Genomic DNA, 18227 nt, shown 5'->3' with positions numbered 1-18227 from the left:
CCAGTCACCACCTGGTAACACAGGGACACAGACAGGTAGTACGTGGGTGCAGATAGGTGGCTGATAAACAGAGAAACATAGAGCTACATAAGTAGATAATTAAGCAAGAGCGGCTGAGAATAACACATCTACATTTTAACTTTTTTTTCCAGTAGGAAAAGGAGAAAATGGCTTCTGACAGGCATATTTTTGGACCCACCAAGGCCTTACAGACCTGAAAGAGAAATTATCCTCTCTTGAAATATTTAACCACACTTAACAGTAACAACAAAATATTAGACTATATTACTACACATCACATCCAGTAAGCTTTCCAGTCAGCCACAGCAGAAATGACGGTGTGCGTTCGTGGTTGGCACGTACACCCGTGGAAAGGCTATGTGCAGGAAGGTCAGCAAGAATCAGACCTCAGATTGCCTCGTCCATCACGGAAGCAAATGGCCATGGTAGTTCCCTTTTGAAAAGTCATCCGAGAAATCCTTAGAATAGGGTTCCAAATCCATCCATTTACACAGAAGATGGAGACAAAGGACAGTTACATTCTAAACGCGTAAGTCCCAAACACGCAGGCAGAGAGCTCTGACGAGCCCTGTGACGGTCACTAGCCCAAGAACAACAGCGTCTTCCCCAATAATCTGGAAAAGCACAGCCATTCATTGTATAATTAGCAGTTCCCTTTAATAAAGGCTGCTTCAGCACTCGTGCCTCGCCAGGCCTACCAGAGTCTGCCAGACCATGTCATCAGCTGGGGCAATCAGATTTTCCAAAAAACCTTCTTTCTGTAGAGAACGTAGGCAATGAGCACCCAGAGGGCAGTACCAACAATGTTCTGAATGAGATGCTCTTTGTGCGACTGGGCGTCCTGCAGCCTCCACTGGAAGGGGAAGTAGTTCTCGAACACCTCGTGGCCGACATACACCAGAATAGAATTCATTCCTGAAGGGGAGACGCAGATGATCACATTTTCCTGAGTCACCTTGGCTCACCTAGTTTACTTATTATATTATTATTATTAAGTGAGACGGGGAGGCAGAAAGACAGACTCCTGCATGTGCCATGACTAGAATCCACCTGGCAAGCCCTCTACAGGGTGATATTCTGCCCATCTTGGGCTGCTGCTCAACAACTGAGCTATTTTTAGTGCCTAAGGTGAGCCAATGGTGCCATCCTCAGTGCCCAGGCCAATTTGCTTAAGGGGTGAGAGAAAGAGAGAAGGGGAAGGTGTGGAGAAGCAGATGGTCACTTCTCCTGTGTGCCCTGACTAGGAATTGAACCAGGGACTTCCACATGCCAGGCCAACATTCTACCAGTGAGCCAAACGGCCAGGGCCTCACCTAGTTCATTCCTGAAACAGGACTTTAGTTCAGTGAAAAAACCAAAAGTTACTACCAAAAATAAGTGACACAGTATAAACTATATAAAAAATCATTATAGCCTGACCAGGCACAATGGATAGAGCATTAGACTGGGACGCAGAGAACCCAGGTTCGAAACCGAGGTCACTGGCTTGAGCACGAGCTCCTTTGGCTTGAGTGCAACTTCATCCGGCTTGAGCACAGGCTCACAAGCTTGAGTGCGGGGTCACCAGCTTGAGCATGGGATCACAGACATGACTCCATGGTCACTGGCTTGAAGTCCAAGGTTGCTAGTTTGAGCCCAAGGTCGCTGGCTTGAGCCCAAGGTCATTGGCTTGAGCAAGGGGCCACTCTGCTCTGCTGTAGCCCCCAGTCAATGCACATATGAAAAAGCAATCAGTGAACAATGAAGGAGCTGTAATGAAGAATTGATGCTTCTCATCTCTCTCCCTTCCTGCCTGTCTGTCCCTCTCTCTGTCTCTCTGTCACAAAAAAATATTATAAAATATTCATTTTGTAACAGAGTAATTCTTGAATACTGAATCTGAAAGGAAACCTGAAAGTATTTACTTGAATCCTCACAGAATATTTGAGGCCAAAGGTAGGAACTATTACTAGAATCAGAGGGCTAAAACGAGTCACTAAAGTTATCTGGTCTATCTCAGTCTCCAGGAAGAACTGCATGTTTTAAAGATTTTTTATTGAATTTATCGGGGTGACACTGGTTAATAAAATGTAGATTTCAGGTGCAGTTTCACAATACATCACCTGTACACTGCACAGTGTGTTCGCCACCCCAAGTCAAGTTTCCTTCCACAGAACTGCATTTAAACCATCTGTTTATCTCTTGATATTGTCTCTCAACACTGCTTATGTGTCACCTGGAAGGCCGTGCATTTACACTAAGAAAGAAATTATGCCCCATTTCTGAAGCATTGGAAACTGGATGGCACACACGGATTCACTGCCTGAGGAAACAGCAAATACCAATCTAAGCAGGTAAAAAGCATGGACGGCTCTGAAACAGGCCTGCGACATACTGCATGGCGTGGGACTGAGCGGCCCCTGATGCTTTCTCCCTCAGCCTGCGTCCTGGAAACAAGCCCCCAGGGCCATGGTTCAGGACCCCAGCCCTGGTCATGCTTAGCTGGTCCCTGGGCCAGTCCAGCTGGTCACTACCATCGACTCGGTTTAGGGTTAGAGGCGTCTTACCTGGATAAAAGAACGGGGCTCCCATCCACACTCCCTTCACATCCACAATGGGGTAGAGGATGAGCAGGATGAAGAAGGCAAAGGAGCTCAGCGTGGTGACGTACGAAATGGACCTGGAGGGAGGGAACGAGGTCTGTCAGGGCTCCCGAGAGCACGTCTGCCGTGAGCAGGCCCAGGCGTCGACATCCACAGGGCCCTGTTTTCTCTACTTACCAGAGATTTTTGTTTACTGGAATAAAGCCATCATTTTCAGAAATATTCGTCAAAGCCACAGAAATAAGCCCCTACAATGAGAGAAAGATGTTCCAGTTTATATGATCTTAAAAAACAATTACGTTTCCAAACTGAAAAATGTTAGTTATTTCATTGCTTAGGGAGGGCTGAAAATGGTGTCATGTCTTATTCTTTTAACTGGAAAAAAACTTTTTTAAGATGCATAACTAAGAATATCCTCTAAACATATCTTTTCAGCAATTCTCTGGGTTGAGGGTAAACGATATAAATGATAAACCAGAGTGACTCCTGGGAGGAAACATGATTGCAAAGTCAGAGGTGAAATGAACAGCCGATCTTACAACCTCTTTGTCCCCCATGAATCTGGACGCTGGTCAGGGAATCGGCTGTCATTCGCCTGGCCATCCTGACATGGCGCCCCACCAAGACCCACACCTCGCTTCTACTTCCTCCTGTGTCCCAGGCTGGCTGGCTGATGCCAACACTGACTTATCTGCAGAGACAGTTTCCTAAAAAAATTAACCCGAGAATTTAGGTGTAAAGATTAGCTCCTCTCTGTTATGCAAGCGAAGAATGCTACCTGTTGCAATGTGCTGACAGCTGATATACCACTGTTGCTAGACATTTTTTCCTGTTAAATATGTATGTGTGAAGAAAAGGCATTTCAGATAGGGACGCTGATTACTCACTAGAAAACAACACCAGGCAGTGAATCTGATCAGGATGCCTTTGGTCTGATCTTTGTAATACAAGAGGATTTTTCCTGCCTGGAAAAGAAAATACACAGTATGACCAAGAGAACCACCTCAGGTATACTATTTCCTGTTCATCGGTTTTCTTGATCACTCAACTAACACAGCTCCCGGGCACACTGCTAGCCACTGGGATTGCACAGGGAAGATGCACATTGAATAGTGGAGACTGAGATGCAAATGGGACCACTTGGGGGGAGGAAGGCATTGGAGGTGAGGCTACGCGTGTAAAGCAGGAAGAGCATCCAGGCAGACTGGAACAGCATGCCAGATGCGGGTCAAAAGAGGCGAGAAGGCCCAGCATCCCTGACGTACTGCAGGTAATGCACAAAAGCTGCAAGGTGGGCAGGCTGAGGAGGTGACGGGCAGGTTGAACTGCAGACCTTCCTAAGAGTCACTGGCTTTCTCCCATAGGTGACAGGGAGCCAAGGAAAGCCACCCTCCCCCCCCAAAATAGTCCCAAGGACCAAGGCTCAGCATGGCCTGCTAGACGGCCAGCCTGGCAGCGGTACAGAAGAGGGACAGGGACAGGAGGGGCCTGGAGGCAGGGAAGATTTTAAAAACTGTAAATAAAATCTGAACTTGGCATAAAAATTCCCCAAGTCAGGAATTAATGTCTGAAAACATCAAACTATAAAAAATGTTATTTATATATAGTAATAGCTAAGTTTTATAAATATTTTCTATGTGCCAGTTCTTAGAACTTGATATATATTGAGTTAGTTAATCCTCTCAACACCTTGAAGCACAGAGGGGTCAAGTAACATGCCCTCGGCCACCCAGCTCAGGTGGCAGAGCTGCGTTCAAACAGGCCACGCTGCCCTGTAGGTCTGCACGCTCAGCTGCTGCGCTACGCTGCTCCCGCAGGCACCGACTGACATCGGGAGCCGTGTAGGGATTAAATGAAAGCACAGTGCAAAACAATAAAGTGGGATAGCGATAAAGGACGTATTTCTAAATAAGAAGTTATTCAATCGCCAAAAGGTATACACTTTAGACCTGCACTCTCCAATACAGGAGCCACTAGCCACACATGACTACTTAAAACTAAATCTAAAATTAAACACAATGTAAAATTCAGCTCCTCAGTCAAACTAGCCCCAGCTCAAGCACTGAGCGGCCACATGGGGAGCGCAGATGCAGACTGTCGGCATCTTCACAGAGTTCCTTTGGTGCTACTCTGCCCATCTTCCCTCTCCCAGGGAGCGCCCCTCAAATAACAAGTTCAAATACTAGTAAGGAGAATTTTGGAAAGAAAATCTAGACTGCTCAGAATTTCAACATGTGCAACAAACCAAGAATAACCTGTATTGACTTTGTCATAAACTGAAACCTCGTGCCCAACACAGTGTGCGCTGTGTCACACAAAGGAAATGTGACAAGTGGCCCAGGGACCTCCCAATGTCACCAGTACCAAACATTCTGCACAGTCCCCAGGGGGGGTATTTCACCCAGAAACTGCAGCCCCTGTTTCTAAGATAAGCCCTATGAATAACAAGAATTTATTTTGAGAATATAGAAATTATGCCCAAGTATTTGAATGTGCTGAATTTTGGCAACCTCTAGTTTTGACCATTTGTCAAATACAAACACATTTTTAGACCTGTAATACACAGCAGAGGCTACGTTTCCAATGACTTTAACGAAAGTTTTTGAATTAGTGATGAATCAATAATCACAAACTGTCAGAAAAAATGTCTCCTAATGAAATGAACAAATACCTGAACTCCTAAAAACGCCATCACAATGGAGTTGATGGTCCCCAGGACTCCCTCTGGGTCGTAGGCCACTGCGGTGTGGTAGAGCACCTTTCAGAGAACAGAACGAGAAGGCGGCTCTCAGCTTTCACCATGGAAACGCCCACAAACAAACAACTCGTAGACTAAACACACACTCGCGTACACTCCAATATTTAATGTGTTTTGTTTCTACTGCAGACATTCGCTTCCAACTTGCGGGGATTATAAGCAGGACACTCGTGCCCAACACAGTGTGCGCTGTGTCACACTTGGGGAGGGTACGCAGAGACCAAGGTCCAGCGCAGCCCTTTCGTTTCGACTGCAGGTGGCCCAGCAACACGACCATCCCTAACCAGTGTCAGACACTACGTAGAATTCCTTTATAGTTTTAAAGTTAATTCTTTTGGGTCAACCCTATTATAACAGCAACTGCTTCCTATCTTTCTTTTTTAAAAGAGAAATAACATGTAACACAGGTGTATTATTTTCTTATACAATAAGTTATTGTGGAAACTGTAGAAATGTGGAAATATACCGTCAGTGGATGCTACAGTGTACCGCCAGATACTCCCACATACCCCCTCCTCCCACCCCTTTGAGGTCTAAAGCCTTCCTTCCCCAGCTGCTATAACAAGTATGTATGTATTATTGGCCAATAGCTCTCAGCCAAGTCTCTCTTCCGGGTTTGTCCTTGACTGACCAATAGCTGCCCCTCCAGGAGTCACACCCCCTCCCTGGGGGCAGTCCACATCCAATCAGGGATGTTAAGTCCACATCCAATCAGATCCCTTCCCTCAATTCAGAACAATGCTGAAGGGCCACCCCAGCCCACGCCGGTCCGCATAACATCAGCTGAGGCCTTCGTGACTGAGATGCAGTTCAGCCGCCCCCTCTGCCCTTCACGGCCCAGCGGGCGCTGATCCCCGAGGACTGCCCGACAAACTCCCTGTACGTGAACCTGCCTCAGAATCTGCTGCCAGGAAGCCCAACCTGAGACACACAGGAAACCACTGTGCTGCACAGCTGATACGAGACATCTGCCCTTTAAGACCCAGAGTAAGGTTTACCTACTGCCCCATAATGAACACCGAAGTCCCTCAAGTCAGTCACTTTTTCAAATAAAAACTAGATCCCATCTAGCTTATTAGACGGACATAGCTGAAAGCTGGCCTGCCCTTTCTCTTTTCTTTCCCTTCAGAGCTCCTCCTGTCCAGGTCTCGGTACAAGCCCGTGTCACTCACAGTGGAAGATGGATGCTGATAAATGTGATCATCTCCCAGAAGCAAGCGGTCTATGTAGCCAGCGGCTCCTCCAGTACAGTTCGGATACTTCCCCAGGTCTCCAATGCCGCCAGGGCCGAGGTAGCCACTGTGGAAGTGAGAACACGTGCTTACCTGACAAGACTCCAGAGGGGATGAGTACACACTGGCTACATATGCAACCCCACAGAGGGCTCAAACGTATACAAGCCTGGGACCCTGCAGTGCCATACACTCTCTCCCATGCTCCTTCTTCTTTTTCCATTTTTTTATTTATTGATTATTTTTAGAGAGAGAGAGGAAAGGAGGGAGAAGGCGGAGTAGTTGAAGGGGGCGATATAGATAAGATAGATGATAGATAGATAGATAGATAGATAGATAAGATAGATGATAGATAGATGATAGATAAATAAATAGATAGATAGATGATAGATAGATAAATAGATAGATATAGATAGATAGATAAATAGATAGATAGATAGATGATAGATAGATAGATAGATAGATAGATAGATAGATAGATAGATAGATGATAGGTAGATGATAGATGATAGATAGATAGATAGATAGATAGATAGATAGATAGATAGATAGAGATAGATAGATGATAGATAGATAGATAGATAGATAGATAGATAGATAGATAGATAGATAGATAGATGATAGATAGATAGAGGGTTCATCTGTTGCTCCACTTGGTGGCGCCTCCACTGGCTGCATCCCATATGTTCCCTGACCGAGATCAAACCCGCAACCTTGGTGTTCCGGGACGAGGCTCTGAACCATCACTGCTCTTCTGACCTGACTGCCCTGCCACATGTTAAGGCTTGGCAACTTCCAGTCAAACTGACCCTGGGAAAAAACCTCATAGGAACACCCCTCGGGACACACACCGGACTCGTCCCCCAATATAAAGTAGGCCCCAAAGGAGAAGAAAGGGGGAAGGAGGGTTTCTTTGACGGGAGCATTTGAAAGTAGAGCCCAGGAGGTCCGACTGAGCAGAGAAGGCCCCACGGAAAGGAAGGGCTCACTTACGTAGGGCAGCCAGGGACAGGTAAGAAGAACGTCAAGGCCAGCCAGATGCTTTCCAGCACCAGAATGAAGAGCCACTGTGGCCAGCTGGACAGGATGTCTTGAAGAGAAGAGCATCGTCTCTCCTGAGTGAGGGGCACAAAAAAAATATATACAAACTAAATGCAAGCAGAATGGGAAGCAATACACAGTCTATGTATTTGGAAAATTCCCTGTGACTCTTTGCTTGGCCTTGATTGTAGTAATACCAAAATACATGCCTGGTTGTCCCGTATGGATTATGTGACCCTGATGTTCCTTTTCTATGAAATACCACAATAAAACATTAGTTAAAAAGAAATCAGTGGACAATCGCACTCCCAAGAGAATTGAAAACAGATGTTCGTACAAACACTTGTACACAAATGTACAGAGAATCATTAAAATGCAGAACAGCCAAAAGGCGGAAACGAGTAGTATGGAATCCGATTCACAGGAAATCAGGTACTAACACACGCACGGCACAGCGTGGATGAACCTCGAAAGATGTTTTGCTAAGCAAAGAAAGCCAGCCACAAAAAGCCATACATTGCATAATTCCATTTATATGAAATGTCCAAATTTAGCAACTCGACAGAGAGAGAAAGGAGATTAGAAGTTGCCTAGAATAGGGGACTTGCAGGGGAAGAGAGTAGCTAGTGGTGAGTACACGGTTTCTTTGGAGGTAGTGGAAATGTTCCAGAATGGGATAGTGGTGATGGGTGTACAACTCTGAATAAACTAAAATATCACTTAATTGTACAAGTCAACCATGTCAGCTTTATTGCATGAAAATATAGCTCAATAAAGTTCTAAAAAAAAGAAAGTTAAAATAATTTTTTAAAAAAGAAAAATAAAATGTAAACTTCTGGAGCTGTTCAGTTGAAGGAAAAAGGATGTGACCCACTTATTCATGGTGTCCCACCCAAGCCCTCGCTCCATCGTGGTGGCCCATGACAGACCCTGAACAACCTCCACGGCCCCTTAGTCCGACATGTGGCTAACCAAGCCCGTGTTTACCTGCACATGTCTATCTGACTGCACATTAAGGAACTCTGTAACAGAGGGTACACAGACCAGGAAGAGGGAAGAAAAGGTAATATATATATATATATGGTTAAACAAACCCAATGGAAGGGTTTAAACATCTCCAACTGAATTTCTACTTCCATTAGGGAAAAAGAAGTAGCTGTCACGTGGGTAAACTCAGCAATTTACAGTGAGTCAGAAAGTAATCACAGAAGACGCGACTGACATACTTCTCACAAAGGAGAAACGGCCAAGGACATACTGTCGTTCTCCCACGCCCTCGCTTGGCACTTCTCCTCCAAGTGAAACCTTTGCAGCCTTTCGTACAGGTACTGATACATTGTGTAAGTTCTTTTAGACATGTATCTTACACCACAAGGAAACTGGAAGACTGAACTAGCAAACCAGATGACGGTGAGATTATTTTAACACCATCCAAATGCATTTGATTATTGTACACTTAAAAATGTGTGAAGAGGGTAGAGCGCATGTGTTTTTCACCACAATAAAAAAAGATGACTAATATAAAAACTAAATAAAAATAATGGAAGGAAAACAGAATGTAGTGGCATGGCAGCATTAAGATTCACAGAAGTACAGTACTGCACTCAGAAGGAAAGAGAGTTCTGAAAACTATACAGTGATATTCCCCCCCTTCCATTTTTTTAAAAATAGGGTTTCTCACCGAAGCACAGCTGTCAGGCAGAGGCTTTGCAAAGAGGAGCTCTAACGCGGCGACCACAAAGTAAGTCACCCCCAGCCGCTGGAGCACACCCGGGATTCGCACCTTAGCCCAAGACACTGTGGAAGGCAGAAATTAGGGGACGGTTAGCCAGCATATCCCATTTCACCCCAAGACCACGTGACCTTTCTTTCTCAAAGTGGGAAGACACGCCTACACTGCACCCGAGTGAGTCTTCTTTAAGCTCTCGGAGATGGAAATACTATACGGTCAGGAGACATGGCTCAAACCCACTGCAGGAAGCAGGCTGGCCGGGAGATGGGAGTGAGAACAGGGTCTTCCTAGGGCGTGGGGAGGAACCAGGGACTGCCCTTGACCCTGAAAGTTCACCTCCTGGCCCTTCCTCATCAGAATATGAATTCAACTCGCTCACCCACCAGGTACGTGCAGGTCCAGCACAGGCCACTGACTCTCCCTGCCCTACAGGCTACATCACTGTATCGCTGGAACTGTGAAGCCTATACTGTATCCTCCTGTGAGCAGTGGACTCCTTTTTGGAGATCCACTGAATCAATTTTATGTAACACTTTCCCTTATGACCCCATCCAGAAATGCCCTCTATCTCTTCCGAACGCCTAAAATCTCAGTGCGTGTCGCCTGAGGTTCACCTGGCCAGTGTCTAGACATCTGTGCCATCTTCTTCTAATGCCCCTTGAGGACAGTGACCACCACTTTCCTCGATGCTGACGCTCCCAGTGTCCCATCCACAGGACTGACACCCTCCCTTCAGCTTTTCTGTCTCGCTCACTCCTCTATAACAATGACAACAAAGGGATCACTCCTTCCCAGCAACCCAGCTGGAGTGACAACGGTGAATTTTTGAACCACCGCACAATAGCCTTATTACAAAAGTTGAGGAAACCTACGTGGCAGGAGGGCAGGGTCTGAGAACCAGGAGACTGGTCTGGTCCCTATTCTGCCCTCATTTCTGGAGAAAGCACTTCAATCTCTTGTGTAAAGAGATGGGTTTGGGTGGTCTTGGATACTCCTCCCAGGCCTAGAATGCCAACATAACAACAATAATGCCCAAAGTTATACAAGTGTTAGAGACACTTTTCTAAGAACTGTTCTTTTTTTGCAGGTACCTGAGAGGGAGAAATTATACTCCTTTTGAATTACAACATGTAGCTCCCACACTTCAACCTAAATACTGTATATTCTAACAGAGGGGGGGAATACTTACACGGACCAAGGCAATAATTGGGGTTCACAATGATAATTCCTATACAGATTAACAGGAAACTCCTCCACACAATTTTCCCCAGCAATCTGAATTTTGAACATCCCCGCTGCAGTATGGAAGTCATCGATAGAAAAATTGAAGATCCCATAATAAATACAAACCTAAAAACAAACAAACAGCTATTATTAGGTGACCATTTCCAATATTTTTGTCTCTATACCATTAATGAATATTTTATAATTTACTACATAAGAGAACACATGATTTTTTATTAAGCAACCAATTACTGAAATGACATTGGTAAATGGTGGAGAAAACATCAGAATGCGGCCCCGCTGGGCTGCAAGGTCTGTGCGCCTCTGAGTCCTGCCATAGTGGGAATTCGCCAGTGCTGAGTGCATTGTCCAAGGACGACGGGCTCACTGCATTATCAGAGAGAAATGATGAGGAAGATGCTAAAATCCAAACAGCTCAACATTCACTAGCACGCCCTCAAAGTCCTTGAGAAATAAACCACACACTTCAATCATTTCTAATTTCACTCTTGCTCCTGACAGAGTATGTGGGCCAAAACCACACATCTTTTCTTTCCTTTCTTTTACCATACTAAATTACTTCTTAAAAATAAATCAGGCCTGGTCAGGCGGTGACGCAGTGGATAGAGCATCAGACTGGGATGCAGAGGACCCAGGTTTGAGACCCCCGAGGTCGCCAGCTTGCGCGCAGGCTCATCTGGTTTGAGCAAAGCTCACCAGCTTGGATCCAAGGTCGCTGGCTTGAGCAGGGGGTTACTTGGTCTGCTGAAGGCCCATGGTCAAGGCACATATGAGAAAGCAATCAATGAACAACTAAGGTGTCGCAACGAAAAACTAATGATTGATGCTTCTCATCTCTCCGTTCCTGTCTGTCTGTCACTATCTATCCCTCTCTCTGACTCTCACTGTCTCTGTAAAAAAAAAAAAAAAACAAAAATACAAAAAAAAATACCTCAGTTTAAAAAATAAATCAGAGCCCTGGCCAGTTGGCTCAGTGGTAGAGCATAGGCCTGGTGTGTCGAAGTCCTGTGTTCCATTCTCAATCAAGGCCCTGGGGAAGCGACCATTTGCTTCTCCACGCCTCCCCCCCCCACTCCTACTCAAATGGCAGCCATGGCTCGAATGGTTCCAGCAAAAGCTGGCTCTGGGTCCTAAAGAAGGCTCCACGGCCTCCCTCAGGCACTCAGTTGCTGAGCAACGAAGCAGTGGCCTAGATGGACAGAGCATCGCTTGGTAGGGGGTTTGCTGGGTGGATCCCCATCAGGGCACATGTGGGAGTCTCTCTTTGCCTCCCCACCTCTCACTTAATAAAAAATTAATAATAAATTAGAACAGTAATTGTTCAAAACATTTGGCAAAGGGTTAACAGAGATGAGTTTGCTCTTGTTGTACTCCTCGGTGTCCTCTGCCTTCGTTTTTTGGGGGGAGGTCACATAAATTAGCCTCTAGTAACAGGAACAGAAATCAAACCCCTCTTTTTCAGGGAACCTCACAGAGAAAATATGTAAGTAATTACCAGGTCTGCAGGCTTATAAAAGTTCTTCCTACTCAAACCCGTCTCAAAAAATGACCCCCAGCCCCCTCCCTCCTAAAAGCCCCAAGTTTATATTAGCAGTTATATATTAGCAGTGAAACACAGCAGGCCAAGGACATAAACTAATAGCCAGGACCACCTCCTGATGATGGAGCAAAGTCACTCCAAGTGTCACAGCAAAGACACAAGTTCCACATTGCTCAGGAAGTCAGGATCCCCAACAAGATTAATAAGCCACAGATGAGTCAAGACAGTGTTTGGCTACTCTACTATTGCCCTGTTACATACCGTATTTCCCCACGTATAAGAAGCAACTTAATTTTGGGGCCCAAAATTTGAAAAAAGGGTATTACATAAAGTTATTGAACTCGTTTTATTCATCATAAAGTTCACACAACTCTTCATCACTGTCAAAACTCCCATCCATTAGCTTGTCCTCATCTGTGTCTGATGACGAATCACTGTCTTCATATATTGCCTCGTCCTCAGTTCCATCTATGGCATCTGAAATGCCACAACCACTGTGTAAGACGCACCCAGCTTTTAGACCCCAAATTTTGCGAAAAAGGGTACGTTTTATATATGGGGATGTACAATACTTATCAGAATCTCAATACCAATACACTGCATTTCTTTTAGAGATGATTTTTATGTCTGACCTGTGGTGGTGCAGTGGATAAAGTATAGACCTGGAATACTGAGGTTGCCAGTTTGAAACCCAGTGTTTGCCTGGTCAAGGAACATGTGAGAAGCAATTACTACGAGTTGATGCTTCCTGTTTCCCCCAACCCCACCCACCTTTCTCTCTTTCTCTCTTTCTCCTCTCTCTAAAATCAATAAATAAAATTTTTTTTAAAAAATTATTTTTATAGGTATTTTCAAGGTTAGTGGTATTTTCATATTCAGAATTTATAATTTCCTATAAGATTCCAGTACTCTGTAGATCAGATCTACAAGAAATGAAACATTCCCTCTGAAATCCTTCATCTTTTATACGTACGCACATGTCTTAGGTAAGCACTATGCCACGCATAAGAATTAGTAACACAAGTTTTGGAAGAACCTCGTAACAACAGAGGCCTGTGAGTTACACAGGCCCGTGGCCCAGAACTGAAATTTGGCCTCAGAGAAGGCCCCAGTGTCAGCTGAAAAGAAAAAGAACTGAAGATGACCTATGGAAGGGCTGGTGGTAGACTGTCAACTCACCATGGGAATACAAGGTCAGCCACCGTCAGTCCTACAGAAAAACACAAACACAGTGAGTAAGGAAAAGGACTCTGATGTAAATACTTCCTAAATCTAGAACAGGTCGATTATATTCTGATATATTTAGAAAGTAAACTCAGAGTCGGAAGGAAAACACTGTCAGTAACACACAGACACTCCCTGGGGACTCTACAACCTGTCACAGGGTCTTAAACATTGCCTAAGCACACAGCTGGGCCCAGGAAAGCAAACTAGAAGTATGTGGACACGTTATCTCTAAGAAGTGCTATGCAAAATTATTCCTAAACCAACCACCAAGGCAGATTCACAGCCATCACTCAGCACCACTCAGACCACCCTCACTCAGGTCACGGCACCCCAAGGAGGACCATGAGTCTTAGAGGGTGCGTACATGGCTATACTAACAGGACAAGGATCATTTACAACTAAGACCTTAACATCTTCGGCCCAGCCCACAGTCCTACAGCAGAGACCTTTGGGGTCTACGTGTGATCAGAGTGAATTCCTGCAGAGCCACAGAGCATGAAACAACAAACTACACACTACTCTAAAGGTTGGTCTGTGTGGGCAGGCGTAGCTCCGAGGAGGCTGCTGGGGCCTCGTCTCTGGATCTCCGGGGTGGAGGGGGATGTGGAGGGGGATGCTGAGTGATTCTCCTGCCCATAGTTCCTTGAATGGGTCCTACTTAAGCAAAGCTACCTTCAGGAAATAACTTACCATTCCAACTTGCATGTTTGAAGTACCAATATTTTCCTCCTCCGTAATTAACGAAGACCATGAGGGTGAGCGCGATCCTGTAAAGCAAGACAGAGCACACACTCAGGGCTTGCACGTGAAAGACACACTTATACCCGCACGGCGCAAGCGTCTTTAAGGGGACACTTAAAGAGCACGGAATTATTACTTCTAACCACTACAATTTAGGACCCTACACCAAAATCCCTTTTGCTGCCAACATTTCCAACACGATGAAGTCTTAAGAAAAATTTACCATCACAGCAAACTATAACCTGAAAATAAAGCAAAACATTTCCAATCTCTCCATTTTGTGCTACTTATTTAGGTGTCTCAAGCTAAAGTAACTGTAGTAGACAGCATACAGTCGCTACAGCCAGAGCCGAGGGTTCAGATCTTAGGTCCTTCTCTCTAATGAGCCCTAAGACCTCGGGCAAGGCTCTCATCAGTTACTGCGGTGTGCTTCTCCGTTCGAGGGAACGCACTTCACGTGGGAACCGCTGGGACTCTTGAGAACTCTGTACATAACAGCACCTAACCAGTGCATGGCAGTCTGGGGCACTCAATAAACGTTAGTTCCTGTCTACCTGTGAACACTTCATCTCCCAAAGAGGCAAAGAGAATCAGAAAGAGAAATACAATAAAATTGATGCTGGATACACTACTGTTTGATGCCAATTCTGCAGAATGCAGGGAATGACTCTGCTAGGTTAACAGGGTAATTTGTGGGAACTCTGGAGCCCAACTGGCTAGAATCAAATCCTGGCTGTCTCAGTCCTGGAGTGACCTGAGCAAGTTACTTAACTCTGTGGTTCAATTTCATCTGTGAAACAGGCATATTAAAAGTATATACCGCAGAGAATTGTTAAGAGAATAAATAAAATCAAGACAAGTTAGAATAATGCTGGGCACTTGGTGAGACCTCAAAACGGTTAGCAATTGTTATTATCGTTACTATCATTTTTGTTATTATTACCCGCTTCAGACATACACACCAGGAGCACTGAGCACTCCGATGAGGCTGAGACAGGATGACTAAGGTTATCACTGCAGTTTAAAGGACCCCAATCAGTAGAAATGGAAGACCTGATACCTAGCTATTTTCAGCTATATAGTTTTATACTTTAGTTTTGGAGTTTGAGCCTGATCTTCATTCTTCTATCAGAACTATAAAATAACAGTTTGCCAATGACACTGTGGATTTATCAAAAAGGCCTGATATTCTAGCTGTTCTAGCAGCGGTGAAGGATGAGGCTTGTCATTTCAGACAGGCCCATCTTCTCATCTGTCAGGCTGCTGACCAGACATGGGGGTGCATATGGACACGGGGGCCCCACACACAGCTACTTGCCCATGACCTTACCTCAGGACAACCTGCCACCCGTGGGACCTGCTTCTGGTCTTGCCCCACTACTCCTCTCTAGCAACATAGTACATACATTGGCTATCGTGACAGTTTAAAAAAAAAATTTTTTTTAAATATATTGAAGCCCTGGCCAGTTGGCTCAGTGGTAGAGTGTTGGCCCAGTGTGTGGATGTCCGGGTTCTATTCCTGGCCAGGGCACACAGGAGAAGCGCCCATCTGCTTTTCCACCCTTCCCTCTCTCTTTGCTCTCTCTCTCTCTCTTCCTCTCTTATAGCCAAGGCTCCACTGGAGCAAAGCTGGCCCAGAATCTGAGGATAGCTGCATGGCCTCCACCTCAGGTGTTAAAAAAAATGGCTCCGGTTGCAATGGGGCAACGCCCCAGATGGGCAGAGCATCGCCCCCTAGTGGGCATGCCGGGTGGATCCTGGTTGGGCACATGCACGAGTCTGTCTCTCTGCCTCCCTACTTCTCACTTCAGAAAAATATAAAGATAAATAAATAAAAATTAAAAATATATTGACTGATTGATTTGAGATATAGATGAAAGGAGGGAGACAGAGTAAGAGAGAGAAAGAGAAACATCAATCTATTGTTTTATTTATTTATGCATTGTTTGATTCCTGTCTGTGCCCTGACCCGGACTGAACCTGCAGTCTTGGTGTACCAGGACAATGCCCTAACCAACTGAGCTACCCGGCCAGGGCATCGTGACAGTTTTTAAGTAAGGAGAAACTGTTACTTTATTTTTACAGCAAGAAATCCTTTCTAGCCTAGAAAGTAAAAGACATATAAAGAATCGTAATTTAAAAGCATGTTTATGAGTAAACATGTAACCTTAGGCTACCTGTGCCCATGTGTTACCAGGGAGCCCACGTACCCCCTGAAGGTGTCCACGCAGCGGAGGCGTGGAGGCACAGTCGACGGACGCCATGCCTCTGGGTGGACATCGTCACCGAGCTGTCCTGCCCTGCTTGGAGAGCCCAGCTCCTTCAGGAAAATGGGGGAAAGGACAAGACAATTCATAATGCGATGAAGTAAATTTCATTTTTCTATTGTTTAGGGAGAAATTAACCAAGTGGAAAGCTAAAGATTATTGTTCTGAACAACAATTCAAATTGCTTTTGTCAAGATCCCATCTAGAGATTTGCTTTCTCACTTTATTTGATTTTGGGCCTTCTGCTGAGCCTGCAGTGCTGTGTTGATAAAGGACCACCACAAACTGGTCCCTGCATGCACCTGGTATAAGTGTACAAGCAAATGTGACCGTAAGCAGACAGAAGTATGCCATAATGGATTTATTAACACAAATAACAGGTTTAATCATCTCAGTAGGCCACTGCATTTATAGATTCAATGTCCCTTTTGTTGTAATATTGACACTCTCTATTTAACTGGACTGGCTGAATAGTGCTGCCTGCAGAGTAAAGAATGTCCCCATCTTGGGCGTCACAAGGCAGTCCAGAGGGCCACCCGCACTGAGGAAACCAAGGGGACAGTGCCCTTCACAGGCGCTGAGGGGAGGCTTCCCTTAGGCAGACAGGACACATGACCTGGCCTGCTACACTACTGATAAGGTTAATGAAACCAGATACTAAAGATTATTATTACATAGGAAATTATAAATTTCAAATCAACAAAATCACCCAGACCACACATGATACATTCTAATAACTCACAGAGTTGATGAGGCGGTCAGTTTCCCGAGAATTTATTGCTTTAAAAATCCAATTATTAAAGTCATCCAAACTGTAAATAAATAAAGGCTCAGTTAATTTATTTTCTTTGGCAAAATTTCCAAAATTATCAGCTATCATAATGAAAGAAAATTTGTTTAAAGATCATATTCCATAAAAGTCAAAGAATTAAACATTTTAGCTCTTTTGAATGAAACAAGAATAGAAATCAGTTTTATAGCAGCCATATTTTTATATGATCTTATTTTTATATGACCAACCTTACAGCAGTTTCCTCATCAATAAAAATAGGAATAAAGATAGAGCCGTCACTCAAGAGTTGTTGTGAGGGTTTAATAAGATTACTCCCTGTGGATAAAATTCTTATTAATAACACTATTAAAATTAGAATAGCAGCCCTGGCCGGTTGGCTAGGTGGTAGAGTGTCGGCCTGGCGTGCGGAAGTCCAGGGTTCGATTCCCGGCCAGGGCACACAGGAGAGGTGCCCATCTGCTTCTCCACCCCTCCCCCTCTCCTTCCTCTCTGTCTCTCTTTTCCCCTCCCGCAGCCAAGGCTCCATTGGAGCAAAGATGGCCTGGGCGCTGGGGATGGCTCCTTGGCCTCTGCCCCAGGCGCTAGAGTGGCTCTGGTCAGGACAGAGCAATGCCCCGGATGGGCAGAGCATCGCCCCCTGGTGGGCGTGCCGGGTGGATCCCGGTAGGGCGCATGCGGGAGTCTGTCTGACTGCCTCCCCGTTTCCAGCTTCAGGGAAATAAAAAAAAAAAAAAAAAATTAGAATAGCAAAATTTCTCAAACAAGTACAGTCAATACAGAAATGACTATGCACAGTGAACAACAACTGTGTGACAGGATGTGATACAGCTATTAAAATAACAAGGAAGTGTGCTCTGTGCATATAAAAGAATACAAACATAAACTATTAAATAAAAAACCCACTACACACACAGACTAGATTAGAACTAAATAAAAATGCATGTATTCAGCCTGACCAGGTGAGAGAAAGACAGAAATATCAATCTGTTCTGTATGTGCCTTGACTGGGGATCAAACCAGCAACCTCTGTGCTTCAGGATGAAGCTCT

At 44.9% G+C, this 18227-nt stretch overlaps 1 protein-coding gene across 1 annotated transcript in view; it reads right to left on the bottom strand.

The window, feature by feature from the left end:
- Nucleotides 1-203: 203 nt before the first annotated feature.
- HGSNAT (heparan-alpha-glucosaminide N-acetyltransferase) overlaps nt 204-18227 on the bottom strand; it is a 30833-nt gene continuing 12809 nt past the window's right edge. The window contains exons 6-18 of the mRNA XM_066380446.1: nt 17129-17198; nt 16330-16439; nt 14069-14145; nt 13331-13361; nt 10556-10716; nt 9316-9431; nt 7587-7708; nt 6534-6660; nt 5275-5361; nt 3491-3568; nt 2781-2851; nt 2568-2680; nt 204-936 (exon numbers count right to left, since the gene is read on the bottom strand). Of these exons, the coding sequence (XP_066236543.1) occupies nt 755-936; nt 2568-2680; nt 2781-2851; nt 3491-3568; nt 5275-5361; nt 6534-6660; nt 7587-7708; nt 9316-9431; nt 10556-10716; nt 13331-13361; nt 14069-14145; nt 16330-16439; nt 17129-17198 (1345 nt within the window). The 3' untranslated portion in view covers nt 204-754. The remainder of the gene's footprint in view (nt 937-2567; nt 2681-2780; nt 2852-3490; nt 3569-5274; nt 5362-6533; nt 6661-7586; nt 7709-9315; nt 9432-10555; nt 10717-13330; nt 13362-14068; nt 14146-16329; nt 16440-17128; nt 17199-18227) is intronic.

This window comes from Saccopteryx leptura, chromosome 4, assembly GCF_036850995.1.
Source record: "Saccopteryx leptura isolate mSacLep1 chromosome 4, mSacLep1_pri_phased_curated, whole genome shotgun sequence".
NCBI lineage: Eukaryota > Metazoa > Chordata > Mammalia > Chiroptera > Emballonuridae > Saccopteryx > Saccopteryx leptura.
The sequence above is the reverse complement of the archived record's forward strand: the minus strand, read 5'-3'. Positions and strand labels throughout refer to the sequence as shown.